This window comes from Orycteropus afer, unplaced genomic scaffold (genome assembly GCF_000298275.1).
Source record: "Orycteropus afer afer isolate SDZICR_OR568_19922 unplaced genomic scaffold, OryAfe1.0 scaffold00402, whole genome shotgun sequence".
Classification (NCBI taxonomy): Eukaryota; Metazoa; Chordata; class Mammalia; order Tubulidentata; family Orycteropodidae; genus Orycteropus; species Orycteropus afer.
Genome location: NW_006921989.1, coordinates 1,571,722 through 1,591,547, shown reverse-complemented (window position 1 = coordinate 1,591,547; position 19,826 = coordinate 1,571,722). Strand labels below are relative to the sequence as shown.

At 50.0% G+C, this 19,826-nt stretch overlaps 1 protein-coding gene across 1 annotated transcript in view; it reads right to left on the bottom strand.

Moving 5' to 3' along the window:
* Positions 1–19,826, bottom strand: part of CARM1 (coactivator associated arginine methyltransferase 1) — a 54,922-nt gene that overhangs the window by 34,533 nt on the left and 563 nt on the right. Inside the window, exon 2 of the mRNA XM_007953591.1 lies at positions 19,677–19,826. Coding sequence (XP_007951782.1) covers positions 19,677–19,826 — 150 coding nt within the window. The remainder of the gene's footprint in view (positions 1–19,676) is intronic.

The following is a 19,826-nucleotide window of genomic DNA, read 5'->3' as shown; positions in this document are numbered from 1 at the left end:
TGCCACCATGACAATGGGCATGGGACACAGAGTCTGGTGCCTCTGAGAGCTGGAGGGCGAGGACCAGCCTTCTCTGAGCCTTTCTGTGCCCCGCAGCCCCGCAGTGGGTGTGATGGAGGTAGGGCAGGCCAGGCAGCCCGGGGCCACTGAAGGCTCAGGTTTCCTCAAGCCAAGGACAGCAAGATCTCATGGCCTGCATTCCAGGCAGCTGTCAACAGGGAAGCTCTTCTCCCCCTGCCTGAAGGCCACCCACCCAGATGCAATCACCAGAACCAGCTTGTGAGTCAGCCAGACCAGGCCTAAATCCCAGCTCAGCCACCTGCAAGCAAGGTGATCTTGCCTCTCTAAGCCTCAGCTTTCTTGTCTAGAAAAATAAATAGTAATGCATCGGTCACAGTGTCACCACAAGGACTCACATGCTCAAAACAGTGGGTGTGACTGTCACAAAACACTGTTGTTGTTGTTATGTGCCGTCCAGTCGGCCCCGACTCATAGCGACCCCTCCTTGGGTTTCCGAGGCAGTATCACTACGGAAGTACGATTGCCCAACCTTCCTTCCGAGCACAAAACACTAGGCTCCCCCCAAAGAAGAATGAAGAAAACCAAAGATGCACAGAAACAATTAGTCCAAGGGACTAGTGGACCATGTGAACCTCAGCCTACAGGACCCAGAGACCAGAACTAGCAGGTGCCTGGCTACCACTGTCAACCACTCAGAAAAGAATCAGTGCAGGAGATTCTGCATAGAATGGGAGAAAAATGTGGAACAAAACTCAGAATCATAAAAAGACCAGGCTTGCTGGTCTGACAGAGCCTGGTGATACCCCCAATACTACGGGCCCTAGTCATTCTTCAGGCCTGGAATTGAACTCACTCCCGAGGCTTCCAGCCAAACAACAGACAGGTATATAAGGTAAACATTCACACCGGGTACATATACTCCTTAGACAGTCAATCATGGGTGATCAGAACGGCAGTATTTGCACAGGAAGATAGCTCAGAGGGCAGGAATGCATAGGAAAGAAGGACACAGGGAAGAGGTAACTACAGAGAAAAAGTGGGAAGAGAGCTGTTACATTATGGGGAAAGCGATCATTGTCCTGCAACAATGTGAATAAATTCCTATAAGGAAAATAAACGAACTTGCTCAGCTAACTGTCACCCAAAACACACACACAAAAATAAAAACTAGGCTTCCCCGAGGCACTCTGGCTGGAGGCAAAGGAGATAAGGAACTTCAAGAGACTTCTGGACACAGGACCATGCCTGGCCCAGACCAACATCTGTCCCTGCCCTCCAGCTGGCCACCCTCAGACCTAGCCCTCCAGGAAGCCCATTAGGTATCAACACCCAGGCTCATTCATTCCTCATGGACACAGGAACAGCCAGCCATCTGGCTGTAGCAGATGCAGCAAGATCAGCATCACATATTGCTTGGTGACTGTCTTCATTTTAAGATAAAACATTTAAAGGTTAAATTTTTATGCCATGTTCCATTCTGAATGCTGACCACGGGGTTTAGGGTGCTGGTTACCCTCTGGGGTAACTGATGTGATGATGGGTGGGGCTACATTCTATCAGCGATGTTTTCTTGGAGGAGAAAGTACATGGGTGTTTGACATGTTATCCTTTGTTCCTTTTAAAATACTTCAGGATAATTTAGCCAACTGCCATCTCTGCTGGCTCAAAAGGCTCACTTTGAGGTCCAAGGTTAGCAATTTATGGGGCAACTCACAAAATCAAAAAGTTCATTCTTTATTTCAGGAGGCACCCTGAGAGTACGGCTGTCATGGGGCAAAACACTTACTCCTGCCATCTTCCAACCCCCATGTTACCAAACACTGGGGAGGGCCAGGCTTGGACCGAGTTTCTAGGCCCCAGAGGCAGCCACTAGGGGCCCAAAGGCCTCCAGGACCCCAGCACCACTGGATTGCAAGCTACCTCTCCTGCCAGGTCTGAAGCTGAAGAGACTGCTAGGGCTGGCACTCAGAGCAATGCTAGGCTGGACATGTGGCCCCCAGGATGGCCAGGGGCCAGAAAAGGGCCCCTGCACTAAGGAAACCCAAACCCTAAAATCAGTGAGTGGCTTCTGGAGGTCAGATGCCTGGGAGCAGCACTCAGTAATCCTCAAAGGGGCGAGGGGGGGCAGCTCTGTCAACAAGGACTGAAGCCTTTGGTTTGCGAACCTGGTCTGCAGGAGCCTGAACACAAACCTAACACTGGGGTGTGCTGAAGGGCCAATCCCAAGAAAAAGTTGACAAGACAAAGAGCAAGCCTGAGTTTTCTGAAAAGAACCGTTGGGGCCCTGATTCAGTGGGAGCTATTACATGCAAATGTCTCCCCCAGCCATGCTAATCAGCTGCCTGCTAGCCACCCAGGGCTTTGTGAGCTACAAAAGGGATGGCAGATGTGCGGGGTTCTGCGTCCTGAAAGCGCGGGAGCTTAGCGAATCATTTTCAGAAAAGGGGGAGGCAAAGCAACAGCACTGGCCGCACAGGTCCCCATTGCCCCACGCTGGGCGGCTGAGCCTCTCTCGCCTGCCTTTCTTCTCCTGAGATTTTGAAGCTGTGATGTGTGGAACACCAGGCAGCACTTTTTGGCTTCTGCACTGTGGTTAAGGCTCCCTCCAGGGTACCCTCAGCCCCAGGTTCAGGACAGGAAACTGAGGCCCTGAAACAGATGCTCTGAGCACCCTGGTCTGGAGACCCAGCAGTTCATCCAAGGACAATCAACCCACCTCCTCCAGGAGGAGAGTCTGGCGGTGGGGGGGGATCAGGGGAGCTGATCATCCTGAGCCCACACTCAGGATGGCAGGAACAATGCGGGCACTGGGCCCCAGCACAGCCAGGTATGGCCAAAGACTGGCTGGTTGACCACAGTGGGTAGGCAAGTCCAGGCCTGCCTTCTAGGACTGTGAGGAGGTCACAACAGTCCCCTTGCTTCTGACACTGGCAGGACCCGGGTGGACCAGTCACGCATCTCAAGCCCGGCGGGGTTGGGCAGTAGGCGGTGGGCATCAAGGCAGGCGGGAGAGGCCCTTGGTAGAAGGGACATTCACAGAGGCCTAGAAGGCCAGGTTGGAATGAGGCCTGCTGGAGAGCAGGGAGGACCGCAGGCCGTGAGAGGGGGACTGTTCCTCAGGTTCCTGTGGCAGCTGGAAACATGAGAACAGGGAGGCTGAGCTGGTCAGTCAGGGTGTCTGAGAAGCAGGAGGGGGTGCCAGCTCTGGGCTCAGCTGAAGGGCCTCAACCAGAGGACCTGGATGGCTCCAGAGACTCCAAACCAGGAGGAGGAGGAGGAGGCAGGGGCAGACTCAGTGGAGAACGTATAAGGGAGGAGCTGTGTCAGGGAAGAAGCTCCCCAGGGCTCAAAGCGGATATGGAGCCCCAGCCTCAAAGACAGTTTTGACCACTGGCCCAGAGGGAAAACAGGATGTCAAGGGGCCGCAAATCCATGGCTGCTGCAAGGGCCTCAGCCAGGCCTGAGGACTCTGTGGGCCCCTCTGGCCACACCTCGACTTGGAAAGCAAGATGTTTGAGTCAGGGGGCCACCTCCCACTTGAGGCCTGAGGCTGCCTCACCAGATGTGACTGCAGATGTGGAGCAGACATGAGGGGGCAGGCAGTGCCTCACACCACAGTGGAATCAGCAACGAGGCAGGAACGCGGCAAGCTCAGCTTTGCGAGCTCCAGAAGAATCTGATGTGGTCACTGTACTTACATAAGACAAGGACCAGCAGGGGTGGGGCGGGATGGAGGAAGGGGCCTTGGTGGGGTACCTCCTCCCCACCAAGTGCAAAATCTAGTTGGATCCAACCAATTCCCCACCGTCTGCTGAGAAACTGGGCTCAGGGAAGCTGTGCAAGAGGCAGCAGAGACTGCTGAAGTTAAAATCCCAACTCTGCTGCTCACCCTCAGGGCCTCGGTTTCCCCATTATAAAATGGAAGAATGAGCTGTGACTACTACTGTGGCTCCCCAGGGGGTCGTGGCGTGGGGACCACAGAACAAGCAGGTCTCACCTCCACTGCACCAATGCTGGGCACCCTTGTGCAGTGAATCCACCAACCATACGGAGCGGGCCAAACAAACAAACAAAAAAACCCAAACGCGCTACCATCAAATGGGATCCGACTCATAGTGACCCCTCCTTGGGTTTCCGAGGCGGCATCACTTCAGACAGTCTTTAAGACTCTTCTGAGAGCTGCAGGAGTCAATGAACGTAAAGCACTTGGAATAGTGCCTGCCTGGCACATGCTAGTGGCTCCGGAGCAATGACAAACAGGGCTACGAGGTGGTGGGGACAAGTCACCTGGCAGCTACAACGTGACTGATGTGGCATTGCTGACTCCAAACCTCTGGTTACACAGCTAGAGCAGAGGGCTCAGCCGGGGCACTCCTCAAGAGCCTTGGCCACATAAGGAAGTCCAGAAGCTCCAGCCTGCTGTTCCAGGAAGAGTCTGCCTTCGCTTTCCCTCCACCTCAAGGAAGAATGTGGCAAATCCTCTGGAATGTCACCCTTGGGTCAGCAAGAGGCCCCCTAGTCTGTCTTTGATTATTTATCCCCCTCCCCTAGGGGGCCTCACAAGAGCATCCCTTTTTCATTAGCCCGTTGAGCGCTGGGTCCTTCCAGCCATCTCTGCCCAGAATTCCAGCCGTGCCCACACTGTCAGGCAGGTTTCTATACATAAAACCATTACACTAGTACATGTGTAATGCATCCAGCGAAAATGAACCCCAGCTCCGGGAACACAATTAGCTGGGGAGAAAATCTGCCAACAATCTTAAAGGAAAACAACCCAGACCTGCTCTTGCCAAAGCTGTGGGTAATGAAATGCTTTAAAGAGACAGACAAAAAGATGAAATAAAGGGGGTTCTCCCCTCGCTATGCAGGAAGGGAGGATCAGAGCCCCCAAAAACCAGTCTGGACCTGTTTTTGAGAATGTCCCGAGGTCTGGCAGCAGGGAACAAATGGCAGGAGGGCAGGCCTGGTAGCAGACAGGGAAGGAGGGGCTGCCTGACTGAACAAAACTGCCCAGAGGGCGAGGGCTGCGCTCAATGCCTAGCACTGGGCAGCTTACGCAGGTATACACAATTGTCAAATGCATCAACCAGCACTTCTAAGACCCAGGCATATGTGTATATTAAATAGCAATTAAAATATATAATAAAAAGAAAAATCCACCAAAGGAGACACACAAGGGCTCACAGAATCTCATTCAGATCTACAGTGAGCCTGGTCTGGATTTTCTTTACATAACTGTTTTTTGTGGGTAAAGGGGGGCAATCAGGGAGGGAACAGGGACTCCAGATTCTTCCACCACATGTCTGAGCCTACATGTATCATATAAAGAGTAGCAGAGCAAGTGTTATTATTTTTCTGGGTGGATCTGAAGGATGACACCCGCCCCTCACCACCCTACCCTGCACTATTCCTGGGAGTTCAAATCCTGATGCTTTCCAAGCCAAGTCCCTCAAGAGAGAGCTATGGTGCACGTCTGAGAGGATGAAAGTTCGAGAAGCCAAACAAAGGGGCTGCTCCTCCTGAGTCGTCCGGGACAAAAAGAGTCCAAGGCAGGATTTCTAGAGCTGCCTCCCTGGGCCCCTCTCAGCTCCACCTGCCCAAGCACTTCTGATCTGCCTCCACCTTCTGGCTGAACCTGCACATTGGGATACATTGTTTCCTCCAGAGCACACAGGTTTTAGGAGAACAGGGATGCATCATTTGTTACTCATCTACCATGTGCAGGAGGGATAAGGGGGCGGGGGGAGTGTGGCACATCACAGATCTTCAAAACTGCCCTCTATTTTACAGGAGAAAGTGGAGAGAGATGAACTAGGATCACCTGACCGAGGTCACAGACCAAGGCAAGGCCTTGGACCCAGGTCTGCTCGGCCCACAATAGCTTTTAACCCAGGGAGGGCTGCCAAAGTGCAGGATCTAGTCTGGGATGTGGAGGAGGGAGAGAGGAGCACTACCACAGGCACAGTGGGCTAGAGTGGGATGGGGATCCAGGAATGAGAGCAGCAGGAATGACACGAGCAAGATCACAGACCCTGGCTGCCCGCCTGGATCAGCTGCCCCTCCAGGTCCCCATGAGTTCCCTCCTATCCACCTCCACTCACTCTCCAGTCAGGCCAGCCTCCTTCCCCACTTAGCGCCTTGGTTGCCATTCTGGTCAACAGCTACTCCCTGGCTATTTCCCCAGCAGGGTGGGGAGATGGGACTCCTTGTCCACCTTCTCTCTGCTCCCCAAGGCTTAGACTGCACCAACCAACAGTGGGGACCAGGTCTACCCGGCACAGGGCTATGTCTCCAGGCCCAGATAACCACTCTCGCCATGGCTGCCTTTCACCAGCCAAGCCCCTTAAGTGAATCCACCCCACCAACAAGGAAATTGAGGTTTAAGGAGGTTAAGTCATTTGCCCATGGTCACCCTGCTATAAAAGGACAAGGCAGAACTGGGCTTGAGCCTGGTGGTGGACCACAGGCATCATCACTTCCCTCCCTAGCACTCCCAGATAAAAGGCCAAGCCCCACTAGGCCTACTGCCTCTCCCAGCTCCCTGGTTGCCCCTTAGCCATGCTGAGCCCCAGGAAGTTCCACACCCCTCAAGGGGACTTGGTTCTATTAACTCACAACAATCCTCTAAGGTTGATGCTCTCAGGCAAGGAGACAGAAGCACAGAGGGGTTACGTGGATGGTGAGAGGGAGAAGCAAGGGCCTGGACAGCTGGCTCTGGTCTATGCTCTTAACCACCATGCCCTACTGTGCCCTCGGCCTCACCTGCTCTTCTACCGGTGGCTTTAATGCCCCTTCTTGAGCAGGCCTTGGCCAACCCCCCTTCTAGTCCTCCTAGACCCTCCTCATGAAAGCAGACACACTCAGCCTTTCTCAACCACCTCAGCTGGGCACCAGGATGTTTACATGATTACTGATTTAGTGCCTGTCATACTACGGCCCCCAGACCCCCAAATACGGGACTCTATGTTAATCTTAGTCGTCATTGTATCCCTAGCTCCTGAATGAGTCACTGGCACACAACAGACAATAAATTTTTTCTGACAGTTTAAAAGGAATGACTGGTAACTACTGTACGAAAACAACAGCAGAGTCCCCTCTCAATACTTATTTCTGGTTGAATGAAAGGTCGGGTTTCCCCATTGTCAGATAAGGGGGGGGGGGTTGCCAGGGTGAGCTGTCAGACTCCTGCTGGAGGAGGATGGCTTCCCCACTTCCTATTTCTACCATCCTCCTCCCTAGACCTGCCATCTGGCTGGGGCCCCTCCCCCACTGCAGCCCCACTGCTGAGGATGCCTGCCTCCTCCTGATCAGAAATCTTGTGACCTTTCCTTGACTTTCCTTGACTCTCCAGTGCTCTGACCTCTTGTTCTTGTGCTTTCAAAGCCTGTCCCACTACTGCAGGCAAGGCACCCCTGGCCCACACAGCTTTCCCACCTTGCCCACTAACTGCATGCCATCCCTCACAAAGCAGGGACAGGTTCCCTAAAAACCTAAACATGGAACTAACATGTGACCCAGCAATGCCACTCCTAGGTATATACTCAAAAGAACTGAAAGCAGGGATGCAAACAGACACACGTGCACCAATGTTCACTGCAGCACTATTCACAATAGCCAACAGCCAAAATGCCCACCAGCAGATAACGGATAAACAGGACGTGCTTAACCATAAAGAGAAATTGATCATCAGTAAGTTCTACTAATGTGGATAAGCTTGGAAAACGGGCTAAGTGAAAGAAGACCCAAAAGATCACACGCTGTATGATTCCATCTATGTGAAATACCCAAAACAGAGACAGAAAGCCAGGGCTGGGAGAGCAATGGTAGGGAAGGACTACTTAATGGGTACAGAGTTTCCAGAAGAACTAGATGGTGCCTGGCTACCACTGTCATCCACTTGGAAAGGATGTAGGAGATCCTGCATAGAGAGGGAGAACAATGTGGAACAAAACTCAAAATCATTTGGAGGCAAAAAAAAAAAAGGTGGGGACCAAGTTTGCTGGTCCAATAGAGCCTGGTGGAACCACTGAGACTATGGCCCCTAGCTGCCCTGCAGGTCTGGAATTGAAGCCACACCTGTGGTTTCCAGCCAAACAAAGTACAGGCATGTGAATTAAACATTTACCTCAAGTAGACACACACCCTGGAGAGAACAATCATGGGAGAAGGAAGGGCTGCTTATGCACAGGGAGACAGCTCAGGGGGCAGGAGAGTATGGAGGGATGGACACTGGGAAGAGGTAACTATGGGGAGGAAGTGGGAGGGGAGCTGTTGCATTGTAAATTTTGGTCAATGACATGAGACAAAGTATATTATGTGAACTGCTGTATGAAAAGTGAATTTACTCTGTAAATTTTCACCCAAATCAAAATAAAATTAAAAAAAAAAAAAAAAAAAGGACTAGTGGTGCAGTGGTTAAAGCACTCAGCTGACAACCAAAAGGTCCGCGGTTCAAACTCACTAGCTGCTCCATGGGAAAAAAATGTGGCAGTCTACTTATGTAAAGACTAGAAACCCTGGGGCAGTTCTACTCTATAGGGTCACTATGCATAGGAACTGACTCGAGTGGGTTTGGCTTTTTGGGGGTTTCCTTTGAGGTGATGAAAATGGTTTGGAACTACACAGAGGTGGTGGATGCAAACACTGTGGTGTACTAAAATATCACTGAATTGTTTTATGAAAATTTCGCTTTAAAACTGTTAATTTTATAAGAATTTCACCTCATTTAAAACTATTTTTGAAAACCAGGGGCAATTGTCCCAGCCCTCTATTCGGCACTACCCTCCAGGGACTCTCAACCTTCCCTAGTCACATATCCCTTTGAGAATCTGATGAAAGCAGGGGAGCCTCTCCCCAGAAAAACACACAGAGCATCAACTGCCACGTCAAAGCCCAGCTACCAAGTGCTTGCTCAGTGCCAGGGTGGAGCATTTTATGCAGGTTCTCATGGTCATCGCCCCCTCCAGGGACTCAACTGTCACCCCTCTCTACAGATGAGGACCCTGAGGCTGGGAGGATTGTGCAAGGCCACAGTCACTGACTCTCGTCCTTCTGTCCCATGCAGAGGTCCTCACCAAAACTAGGTATAATTTTGAGAGCATTGTGGAAACTCCAAGAGGCCCATCCATGGACTGAACCCTCTCCTGGCCTCAACTCTCCACTCTGGGGCAGCAGCTCCCAGATCGGCCCCTCGCTCCAGTTCTCTCTTCTAAGTGGGTCCATCCCCTCCTGTTGGCCATGATGTCCTGTAACACAAAGCAGGGTGCCCTGGGAAGGAACTGCACTAGCGTCGAGGGCTTCCTAGCCTTCATCCCATTCTGCTGGTGCCCTGGTCTCTCTGCCCTGACAGCTCAGAGTCACTGCTGAGTCCATGCCACACACTTCTCTTCTAAAGGACCTGATGCTCACCTGGTCCAGACCCACACATATAATCCCAGCACTCACAATGCTCACTTATGATGTCACAAAAGTGCCCAACAACTCTGTGACAGGCTCACAGGCCTCTTACGTGAAACGAGTGGAGCCCCATGTTGTTTCTGATTGAAAACTTTTTAAGCTTTATAAAGGTAACAAAATAGAGACAATGCATAATATTCCCCCGCAGTCTCAGCAGCACCCGTAATCAAGCAAAATTTTTGCAAGGAAGAGTGTGAACGTTCATTCTAAATTGGCTCCATAAAGATTATAAATAGCCTCACATGTCAGCTCTGGTCAGATTTTGCACCATAGGAGGTCACATCAGGTCAGATCTTGCTGGCAAATGAGTAGCAAAAATAAGATATATTTTCAGAATGTTTGGATTTCCAGCTCTCCAATGAGGGCCTATGGCATACTGCAGTGCATACAGATGAGGGAGCAGAGGGTCCGGGAGATGAGCGCACAGCCGCAGGCCCTGGAACTTGCTGCAACCACCCCTCCAAGGCTCAAGCTCAAACTGCTGCCTAGAGGGAGGGTAGAGTAATGAAAATGAGTGTACCGTGGGCTGAGATAAGAGCCCCTCTCCCACTCTGGACAGAAACCTGGGCTTAAAACATCCATTTTAAGAAACAAATCAGTGCAAATGAGAGGCAACTAGCACCAGGCCTCTATACTGGGGTGACAGCAGGCAGGAAAGGACTGTGGCCCATCCAGGTGGACAAGGTCCCTTCTGAAGCAGAGCTGTTCAGTTCAGCTAGAGGGCCATGCAGGCCAGGCAGCCAGCCTTTCCCATTTTTCTGAGGTATATATAAAGTCACGTTTTAATGTGAAATCATTCAGTTTTTGAAATAGTGGAGTGAACTTTTATTTTAACCTAGGCACAGCCAAGCAAACCCCAGTGGCAGGCTGTTCCCGACCCCTGGCCATAGGTCTGAGCCTCCTTGCCGTCTGGTATCCAGTGCCCTGGTCAGGATTCACCCTTTGTTCCATGACATAACTGAGCGCTGACATGCTCCAGTGCAGGCTAAGGTGAAACCACGCGGTCACATTCCTGTTGGGTCCTCTAGTGGAGACAGACGCTGCCTCAGGCGTCTCTCTCCCTGATCCAGTCAACTCTGCATCCTGCGCCAAAGTAGCTTCAGAAACCATCCCCCCCCACAAAAAAATCAGGCCCTCCTGCAGCTCCTAACAGCATACAGGGAAAAGGCCCTGCCACATGGCCCAACTTTGTTTCCTCCTTTACCTACTCTGCTGCTGCTATGTTACTGCCAAAACCCATTGCTGTCAAGTGGAATCTGACTCATAGTGACCCTACAAGACAGGGTAGAACTGCCCCACAGGGTCTCCAAGGCCATAATCTTTATAGAAGTGGACTGCCAAATCTTTCTTCCAGAGAGCAGCTGGTAGGTTTGCTGAGTGCTTAACCGATGCACCACCTGGGCTCTTCAGAACTACTAGTCCTTAATCCTGTGAGCTCAGTGATAGCAATCCCATGTCATTGGTGGAAAACGGGTGAAACGACTTGACCCAGTTACACCACTGGTGGGCAGCAAAGCTTCTCTGCTTCAAGCCAGACTGCTGCCCATCTTGTCCACCCCCTGCCCACTCCCCAACCCCGCACCGCTCTATAACCCAGAAACGCTTCTTCCAACACTCTGGCCAGGTCCACATCTTACCCAAGGTTGCTGACTATCTCCCAGTATCTGTTCACTCTCCCATGTTGTTAGGTGCCGTAATCAATTTCCAACTCAAGGAATCCTTGTGACAAAGTAAAACCAACCTTTAAGTTTTCTTGGCTATAATTTTTATGGAAGCAGACCATGCCATGTTTTTCTCCTGCAGAGTTGCTGGGTGGGTTCAAATTGCCAACCTTTCTGTTAGCAGCCAAGCACTTAACAACTGTGTCACCAGGGCTCCTTCCCACAGAAATAGAATCAAAAACCAAACTCACTGCTATCGAGTCGACTCCAACTCACAGCAACCCCCACTGGGCTTCCAAGGTGGTAAATCTTTATAGCAGTAGATTGCCCCATCTTCCTTGGGTGGAGTAGCTGGTGGGTTTGAACCACCAACCTTCTAGTTAGCAGTCAAATGCCTTAGGCACTACACCCGGAATTTAACTAAGCACATGTATGCTCAGATTAAAGACTACATCTCCCAGCCACCCTTGCAGCTAGCAATGACCATGTGACTATACTCTAACCAAGGGAATGAAGACTGAAGAGACTCAAAGTAGCTTCTGAGAACTTTCCTTAACAGACAGCCGGCCTTTGTACTTTGCACCCTTTCTCCTCTGTCCCTTCCAACTGGAAACAATGGTGTCTGTAAATGAGGGTGTAATGGCACGACTTCAGCTACCATGCTGAACCACATTGACAAGACCAAACCATGGGAATAGTGGAAAAGGGTTAACTGGAAGCACCTGGGTCTGAGCACTTATTTAAGACATTGCTACCATGGGTCTCTGTTTTACACAGCCAAGTTGAATCTTGGCCATCTTCCCTTCTCTGAACCACTCTCAAGTAAGGCAGAGGGGCCAGGAGCCCTAAATTCCAAAGCCGCTGCTGCCTATCAACAACGTCACTGGGTCAAATCCTCTCACCTCTGTTTTCCACCAATTTAAATGGGATTGATGTTACTAAAGTCATAGCATTAAGGACTAGTAGTAGCATAGTGCCTAAGGCATTTGACTGCTAACCCAAAGGCTGGCGGTTCAAACCCACCAGCCACTCCTCGGAAGGAAGGTTGGGCAATCTACTTCCATAGTGATACTGCCTTGGAAACCCAAGGAGAGGTCTCCATGAGTCGGGTCTGACTCGATGGTGCATAACAACAACAACAGTGGTAACATAAGAAGCTCTGGCAATATAGTGGGTAAGGCATTTGGCTGCTAACCAGAAAGTTAGCAGTTCAAACCCACCAGCTGTTCCGCAGAAAGATGAGACAACTGACTTCTGTAAAGATTGACACCTTGGAAACCCAATGAGGTTCACTATGAGTTGGAATGATTCAATGGCATTGGGTTGGGTTTTTTTTTTTTTTGAGTGGTAACATAAAGCAAGGAGCTCTGGTGGCACAGTGCCTAAAGCATTTGACTGCTAACCAGAAGGCTGGTGGTTCAAACCCACCAGCCACTCCTTGGAAGGAAGGGCATTGAGATACCACCTCAGAAACCCAAGGAGAGGTCAGAATCAACTCAATGGCAGTGAGGTTTTTTTTTGTTTTGGTTTTTTTTTAGTTTTAACATACAGCAAGGGCCCCAACTGACAGGTCAGTTAGTCCACCCACAATGAAGAAAGTGGACTGTATTTGGCCTCCACAATCAGAAAATAGGAGCTCTGGTGGCTTAGTGGTTAAAGCATAAAGTGGCTGCTAACCACAAGGTCGGCAGTTCAAACACACCAGCTAGTTGCTCCGTGGGAGAAAAATGAGGCAGTCTGCTTTCATAAAGACTGACAGCCTTAGAAACCCTATGGGACAGTTCTACTCTGTCCTAGGGTCACAATGCTGGAACTGATTCGATGGCAGTAGGTCTGGTTTTAGTTTTTTGACCAGGAAACTTAATCAAAAAAAAAAAAAGAAAAAGGATTTTCCGTTTCTTAGAGCTGTGGCAGATCTAGCACGCTGGCTGGGGCATGATTTCCCAACAGCTCCCCCTCTCACCACCTCCTTCATTCATTCCTCCCAGGGGCTGTCAAGCTTTTTCTGTAAAGGGCTTTACTAGTAAAGACTATAGGTTTTGTGAGCCACTCTGAGGTCTCAGTTGAATGTCTTTGTTTTTTAAATAAACCCTTCACAAATAAACCCTCTCTTGGCTTTCACTGTATAAAAATAGGCCACAGGCCCAATGTGGCCCACACGCCATAGTCTGCTGACCCCTGATTTATACTACTATCCTTTCCCTGGCTCTTTCCAAGGTCAAACATTTGAGTTGATCGACACAGGATGATGCTAGACACAGTAAATGTTCAATAAACAACAGTAGCCATTAGCAACTCACAGGCACCAATGAAACACAAACACCCTTCCAGTGTTAACAACTTTCTCAGCTGTCACCCCAGCTCAACACTGAATGTCCTAAAACCAAAACCAAACTAGCTGCCGTAGAGTGGATTCCAATTCACGGTGACCCTACAGGACAGAGGAGGACTGCCCCACAGGATTTCCCAGGCTATACATTTTTATGGAAGTAGACTATCTCACCTTTCTCCCATGGATGTCCTAAAGGCTGGTACGTAAACTCTTCCGTCTTCTCCCTACAAGGAGCCCTGGTGGTACAATTGCTAAGGACTTGACTGCTACACAAAGTCGGTAGTTTGAACCCACAAGCTGCTCCATGGGAGTAAGATGTGGCAGTCTGCTTCCATAAAGATTAAAACCACAAGAATCAAACACATTGCCATCAAGTAGCCACTCTATAAGACAGAGCAGAACTAGCCCAGAGGGTTTACAAAGCTGAAATCTTTATGGAGCCAGACTGCCACATTTCTCTCCCACGAAGTGGCTGGTGGGTTCAAACTGCCAACTTTTCGAATGTCAACCAAGCACTTAACCACTGTGCTACCAAGGCTCTTTCTGTAAAGGATTGGAAACCTTATGGAGAAGTTGTATTCTGTCCTATAGGGTCACTATAGATTGCAACCAACTCGAGGGCAATGGGTTTCTTGTGTTATTTGGTTCTACCCTCCCTATGCCACACACAGCAGAGAGGGGCCGAAGGGGAGTGTGGCTAAAGGAAGTCACCAAGAAGTCAGGTGAGTCTGTGGCAGCAGGCGATTCTTTACATTTCTGTTTCTTTCTTTTACTGTGGTAAAATCAATATAATAGTTTGCCACTGTAACCATGTTTAAGTATACAATTCAGCATCACCACTCTGCATTTCCAAAAGGTTTTCATCACCCTTACCAGAAACTCAGCATCCCTTCAACAATAATTCCCTAGCCCCAGTGACCACCGACAAACTTTGCCCTCTATGCGTTTGCCTTTGTTGTTGCTGTTATGTGCCGTCGAGTCGGACACGACTCATAGCGACCCCTCCTTGGGTTTCCGAGGCAGTATCACTACGGAAGTAGATTGCCCCATCTTCCTTCCGAGGAGTGGCTGGTGGGTTTGAACCGCCAGCCTTCTGGTTAGCAGTCAAGTGCCTTAGGCACTACACTACCAGAGCTCCCTTAGTTTAAGTATTTCATATAAACAGAATCATACAATATGTATCCTTTTCCGACTGACATATTTCACTCAGCATGCTATCTCCAAGCTCATCCATGTGGCAGCGTGTACAAGACTTCCTTTCTCTTTATGGTTGAGTAAGAGCCCACTGAACAGCATACCGTATTTTGTTCATCCATTCATCTGGAGAGGGACACTTGAGTTGTTTCCCCCTTTTTGGCTATGATGAATGGTCTACAACCCTCTTTTTAAGAAGGGGTTTTTTCTGGGTTTTCCAGACCCTAGCATGGCTCTCACAAACTGAAACACAGACCCTGCCAGAACCAGTCCTGGGTACATCTCTTCTTAACAAAGAAGGTGGGTTCAGCTCAGAGAACCAACCAAATTGACTCGTGCTGACCAAGAAAGAAAAGTGACACAGTCATATCCAGAAAGGATGTATCAGGCTGGGGAACTGAGCATTTATTCTGTTCTCCGGCCCAGCCGTCCCACAACGGGCTTCCCCGAGAAGCTCCCTCCCTTTTCAAGGGGAGGGCTGCCAGAGTCCAAGAAATCCAGAGGTCTTGCCAAAGCTTCAAGGCCTCAGAAGCCCATGCCAAAAGGCTCTACCTCTGCTCAGGGAAGAGAGTCTGGTTTTGGTAGCTGCCATTTGGCCAAGCCCATGGATACAGGCCAAGATGACATCAAGTGGCAAGAAGGGGTGGGGGTGGGGATGGGAGCTAGCATTCACTGCTAAGTGACCAGGACAGGGCCCTCTGAAGCTATCAGCTTTCCCACATGGATGGTACAGACCTCAGGTACTGTAACAAGGCTGTAAGTCCAGCTACCCACCCTCCTCTCTGGGCTCTACTGAGTCCAGCAAAGGTCATAGCCCAGAAGTCCCTCTCCCATCCTCCAAGGGGGCAAGACATCTGGGCATCCTTGCAGCCTAAGGGATCCCTTCCTAGAAAGGCAAGCTCTTCACTACTCCACACAAGTAATATCACTGTCAAGGATATCTGTAACAATACCTACCATTTACCAAATGCTTGCTACAGCCTGCTCTACACGTCAGTCTATTTCACCCACAGTCCTGGAATCCAAGTTGCAGATGAGTAAACTGAGGCTGTGAACAGGCAAGTGCTGCTACAAGTGAAGAAGCAGGCCCAGGAAATGAAATGGGTAGCTCAAGGCCACATAGCTGGTGACCAACACCAGTCAGACCACCCATTCAGGACCCTTGCCAGTACCCAAAGATGCCTCTGGTCTACCTCTCACACATGAAGAAATGGAAGATTCATACAGGTGTCCTGGCCTCACCTTGTGCCCCACCAACATGGCTGATTCAAACACCATAAGTCTGGGAGCACAAACAGCACATAGCACACTGCCTGCCTTTCTCTCCTTAGAAAATTACAATGGGCAGGCGAGGGGAACAGGGTTCCCGACATCTTCTCACGTGGCCAAAGCACTCAGGCCCTGGAAGGGTCCAAGTTAGAAAACGCTGAAGCTATGGAAGGAAGTTCATCCCAAGAGAAGGCCTCAATAGTTAGGCATAGAATCACCACACAGTCCAGCAATTCCACTTCTAGGTATAGACCCTGAAGATTTGATAGCAGAAGCACAATACATATACACTGATGTTCACCAGAACACTACTCACAATAGCAAAAAGGTGGAAACCAACATGTCCATCAATAGGTGAATGGATAAACAAGATGTGGGCCATTCACACAATGGAATACTAGTCAACCAGAAAGCATGAAGTGCTGATAAATGTCATCATGGGGAAGAACCTTGAAAACAGTGAGCTGCGTGAACTCAGTCAGACACAAAAGAACAAATTATATGACCCCACTTACATGAACTATCTAAGATAAACAAGTGTATAGAGACCAAAGTTTATTAGTGGTTCCCAGGGGTGGGCAGGAGGGAGAGTCACTGCTTAGGAGACACCAAACTGCTGTTAAAGGTAATGAAAAGACCTGGAAACATAATGGTGATGGTTGAACATGATGAACACTGTCACTCAGCTGTGCCTGTGAAGAATGACGAAATGACAAATGTTTTGTTACATATACACTTGCAATTAAAAGAGAAGACCTAAAGCTTCCAGCAGCCTGGTTCACCTCTAAGCCACGAGAGGGTGCTTCCTCGTGGCCCACCCAGCTGCCACACATTCACCCTGCGGCCGGACCACCTCTGACTTTTTCCAGGGAACTGTTGATGAATGCTCTGTGCCTAGCCTGCTCTCAGAGCCATACATATACAGGCCTCGCATCCCAGTCCTGGGACTTTGCACTCACCCTGGGGCACTTCAAAGCAATTCTTCCATGGGCACCTGCTCTCTCCCATCCTTCTCAGAAATAAGGACTGCCTCGCCCTAACAGTAACTCAGCCAACTTTGTGGCCATCTCCAGCCCATTATGGGAGCAGGTGCTGCCTTTGTCCATTTGAGCAAACACACTGTGCCACACAACCTTATTATCACTCCCATTTTACCGGTGAGGAAACTGAGGCGCAAAGTTCCACAGCTAGTAAAATGACAGGGCACAAGGCTAATGCATGTAGTGGGTTAAATAATGTATACCAAAAGCAAAATTTCTACATCCTAACCCCTGGAGCTCTGGTGATGTAGTGGTTAAAGCATTGGGCTGCTAACCAAAAAGGTCAATAGTTCGAATCAACCAGCTGCCCTGCAGGAAAAAGATTAAACTGCCTGCTTCTGTAAAAGATTGACAGCCCCAGAAACCCTATGTGGCAGTTCTATTCTGCCCTAAAGGGTCGCTATGAGTCGGAATCTACTCAATGGCAGTGGGATAAATTTGGTTTTGGTTTAATCCCTGGAACCTGTGAAGGTACCCTTATTTGAGAAAAGGGCTTTTGCACCTGCAATTGAGTTAAGAATCTCAAGATGAGATCATCCTGGATTTAGGCCATAAATGCAATGACAGGTGTCTTTATAAGAAGAAATGAGTTCACAAAGATAGCAGGGAGAGAAAGCCATGCTGAGTAAGGAGGAAAAGACTGGAGTGGTGCTGCCATAAGCCAAGCAACACCTGGAGCTAGAAGAGGCGAAGAACGATTCTCCTCAGAAACTTTAGAGGGAGCATGGCCTTGCCGACACCTTGATTTCAGATTCTGGCCTCAAGAACTATGAGAAAATCAACTTCTGTTATTTAAAATCAAGTGTATGGTGATTTGTTACAGTAACCCTAGGAAACTGATATGCCCAGCTCTGGCCAACTCCAGAAGCCACACTCTTATCCCCATGCCACTGTTACTTGGGCATGATAAAGGAAAAAAATTCTTCCAGACTTGAGAATGGATCATCCCAGAATAAGGATCACAGTTTGAAATGCAGACTTTCTCTTCTTTAAACATGGTTCAGTTAGCAGTTACCTCTCAAAGAGAAGTGTTGTCTTTATACGGTCACTATAAGTTGGAACCAACTCACTGGCACCTAAACAAGTCGGAATTGACTCCCTGGCAATGCATTTGGTTTGGTTTTGGTATGCAATACAAATAATAACATCAAGATTATCAACCAAACAAAAACATAAAATGTAAGAAAGTCTTCTGGAGTCAGATGTTCACAAGGGGAACCTGCGTGTGGGACATACAGGAACTCTCTGTATTATCTTCACCATAATTCTGTAGATCTACAACTTCATAAATAAAAAAGTTTATTGGGAAAGGATAAAAACAAAACCAACCAACCAAAAATACTCCTTGAGAGTAAGCCCTTTGTGGATAAGCCCTGGGATTCAAGTTTAAAGAACGCTGCCCTACTTTATTCTGTCCAGGACAAAGTTGGCCATGAGTGCTTGCAAAATGAATGGCATGCTTATTGACGTCTGTATTCTGAGCTTCATCAGTGTCTGTCCTGAGCACTGATGCTCATCTGGGACACCCCTCTCCCACCTCCTCCTTCTCCAGTCCAAGAAGATCCCTACTCTGCCCCAGCAAATAGAGGCGTCATACTTGAATCTTGTCTTTTCAAAGTCGCTGTGCAGGGAAAACCCTATGAGTGAGAATCGACTGCTCTAGGCTTCTCTTTGGAACACCCCATTCCCAAAGTGGCAAAAAATTCACACAAGCCAAAGCCAGCAAGAGGCCTCCCTCCCCAGAGCATCCTGCAAGAAACCCTGGAAGACAAAGCTGAATGAAATAGACCAACAAAACGCCAACTAGGAATTAGAGAGAACAGGTAAGCAACGAAACAGTAACAAGAGAAAATAAAAAAGATAAACTACAAAGCCTTAGGGTACTGGGCAAATACTTTTGTGATTCTGTTCCACTGAAATGTCAGTTTGGCAATCAAGCTTCAGAAAATGTAACCAGCGTCTCACATCCCCAAAAAGAAGACAGCACTGTGGCGAAGGAGGTTACCTCTTACTTCCAAGCTGGACTTCAGGCACGGCCCTGTCCCTACACAGTTCCACCAGGCGCACATCCTGCGGCTCACACACTTGCGTCCAGGAGTTTCCCATTCTTGGATTGTGACCGCCAAGCCCTCCACTTACGATGAACCAAGTCCTCCCGGCCACCCCGGGCTGGCAACCACTTTCCAACAGTCCTGAGCAGCCCCCAGCCCACCATCCTCCCTGCTAAGGGCGGCCACACCCGCCCCTGAGGCTCCCAGCCCTCCCACACCCCAGGCCCTCTTTCCTTCCCACCCAGCCCCCACACCCCCTGCTTCCTCCGATTTCCACCTTCCATTCTCAGTCCCCCACTCCACACCCAAATCCCGGGCCCTCGCTCCATTTCCTGTGTCCCTCCTTACTCTGGGCGTCTCACCCCTCTGGCCACCATGCACGCCTTCTCTTCTCTCTCGGCCCCATGACACCGTTTTTCACACCCCTCACTCCAGGCCCCCTACGCCCACATCCCTTGGCTCACATTCCAGGCCCTCAGCTCAGTCTGAGACCCCCGCCAGACCCCCACGGCTCAGAGCGCCTCACGCTCAGGTCCCCGGGCCCGGTACCTCGGACCTGTGCCGCTCCTTCAGAGACCCCCGCCCAAGCCGGCCTCGTGCGCAGTCCCCATTCGGCCGGCTTTCGGCCCGGCCCCGGCAGCGTCATACTCACGGCTGTAAAGAGCGATGCTCGCTGCGTCCGGGCCGGCGCGCACCTCGAGGCGCAGCGCCTGCTGCTCCGCGTGCCGCTGGATCTCGCCGTTCGCGTCGCCAATAGTGAGGAGACGGGCGCCAGGGAACACGGACACGGCCGCGCAGGGTC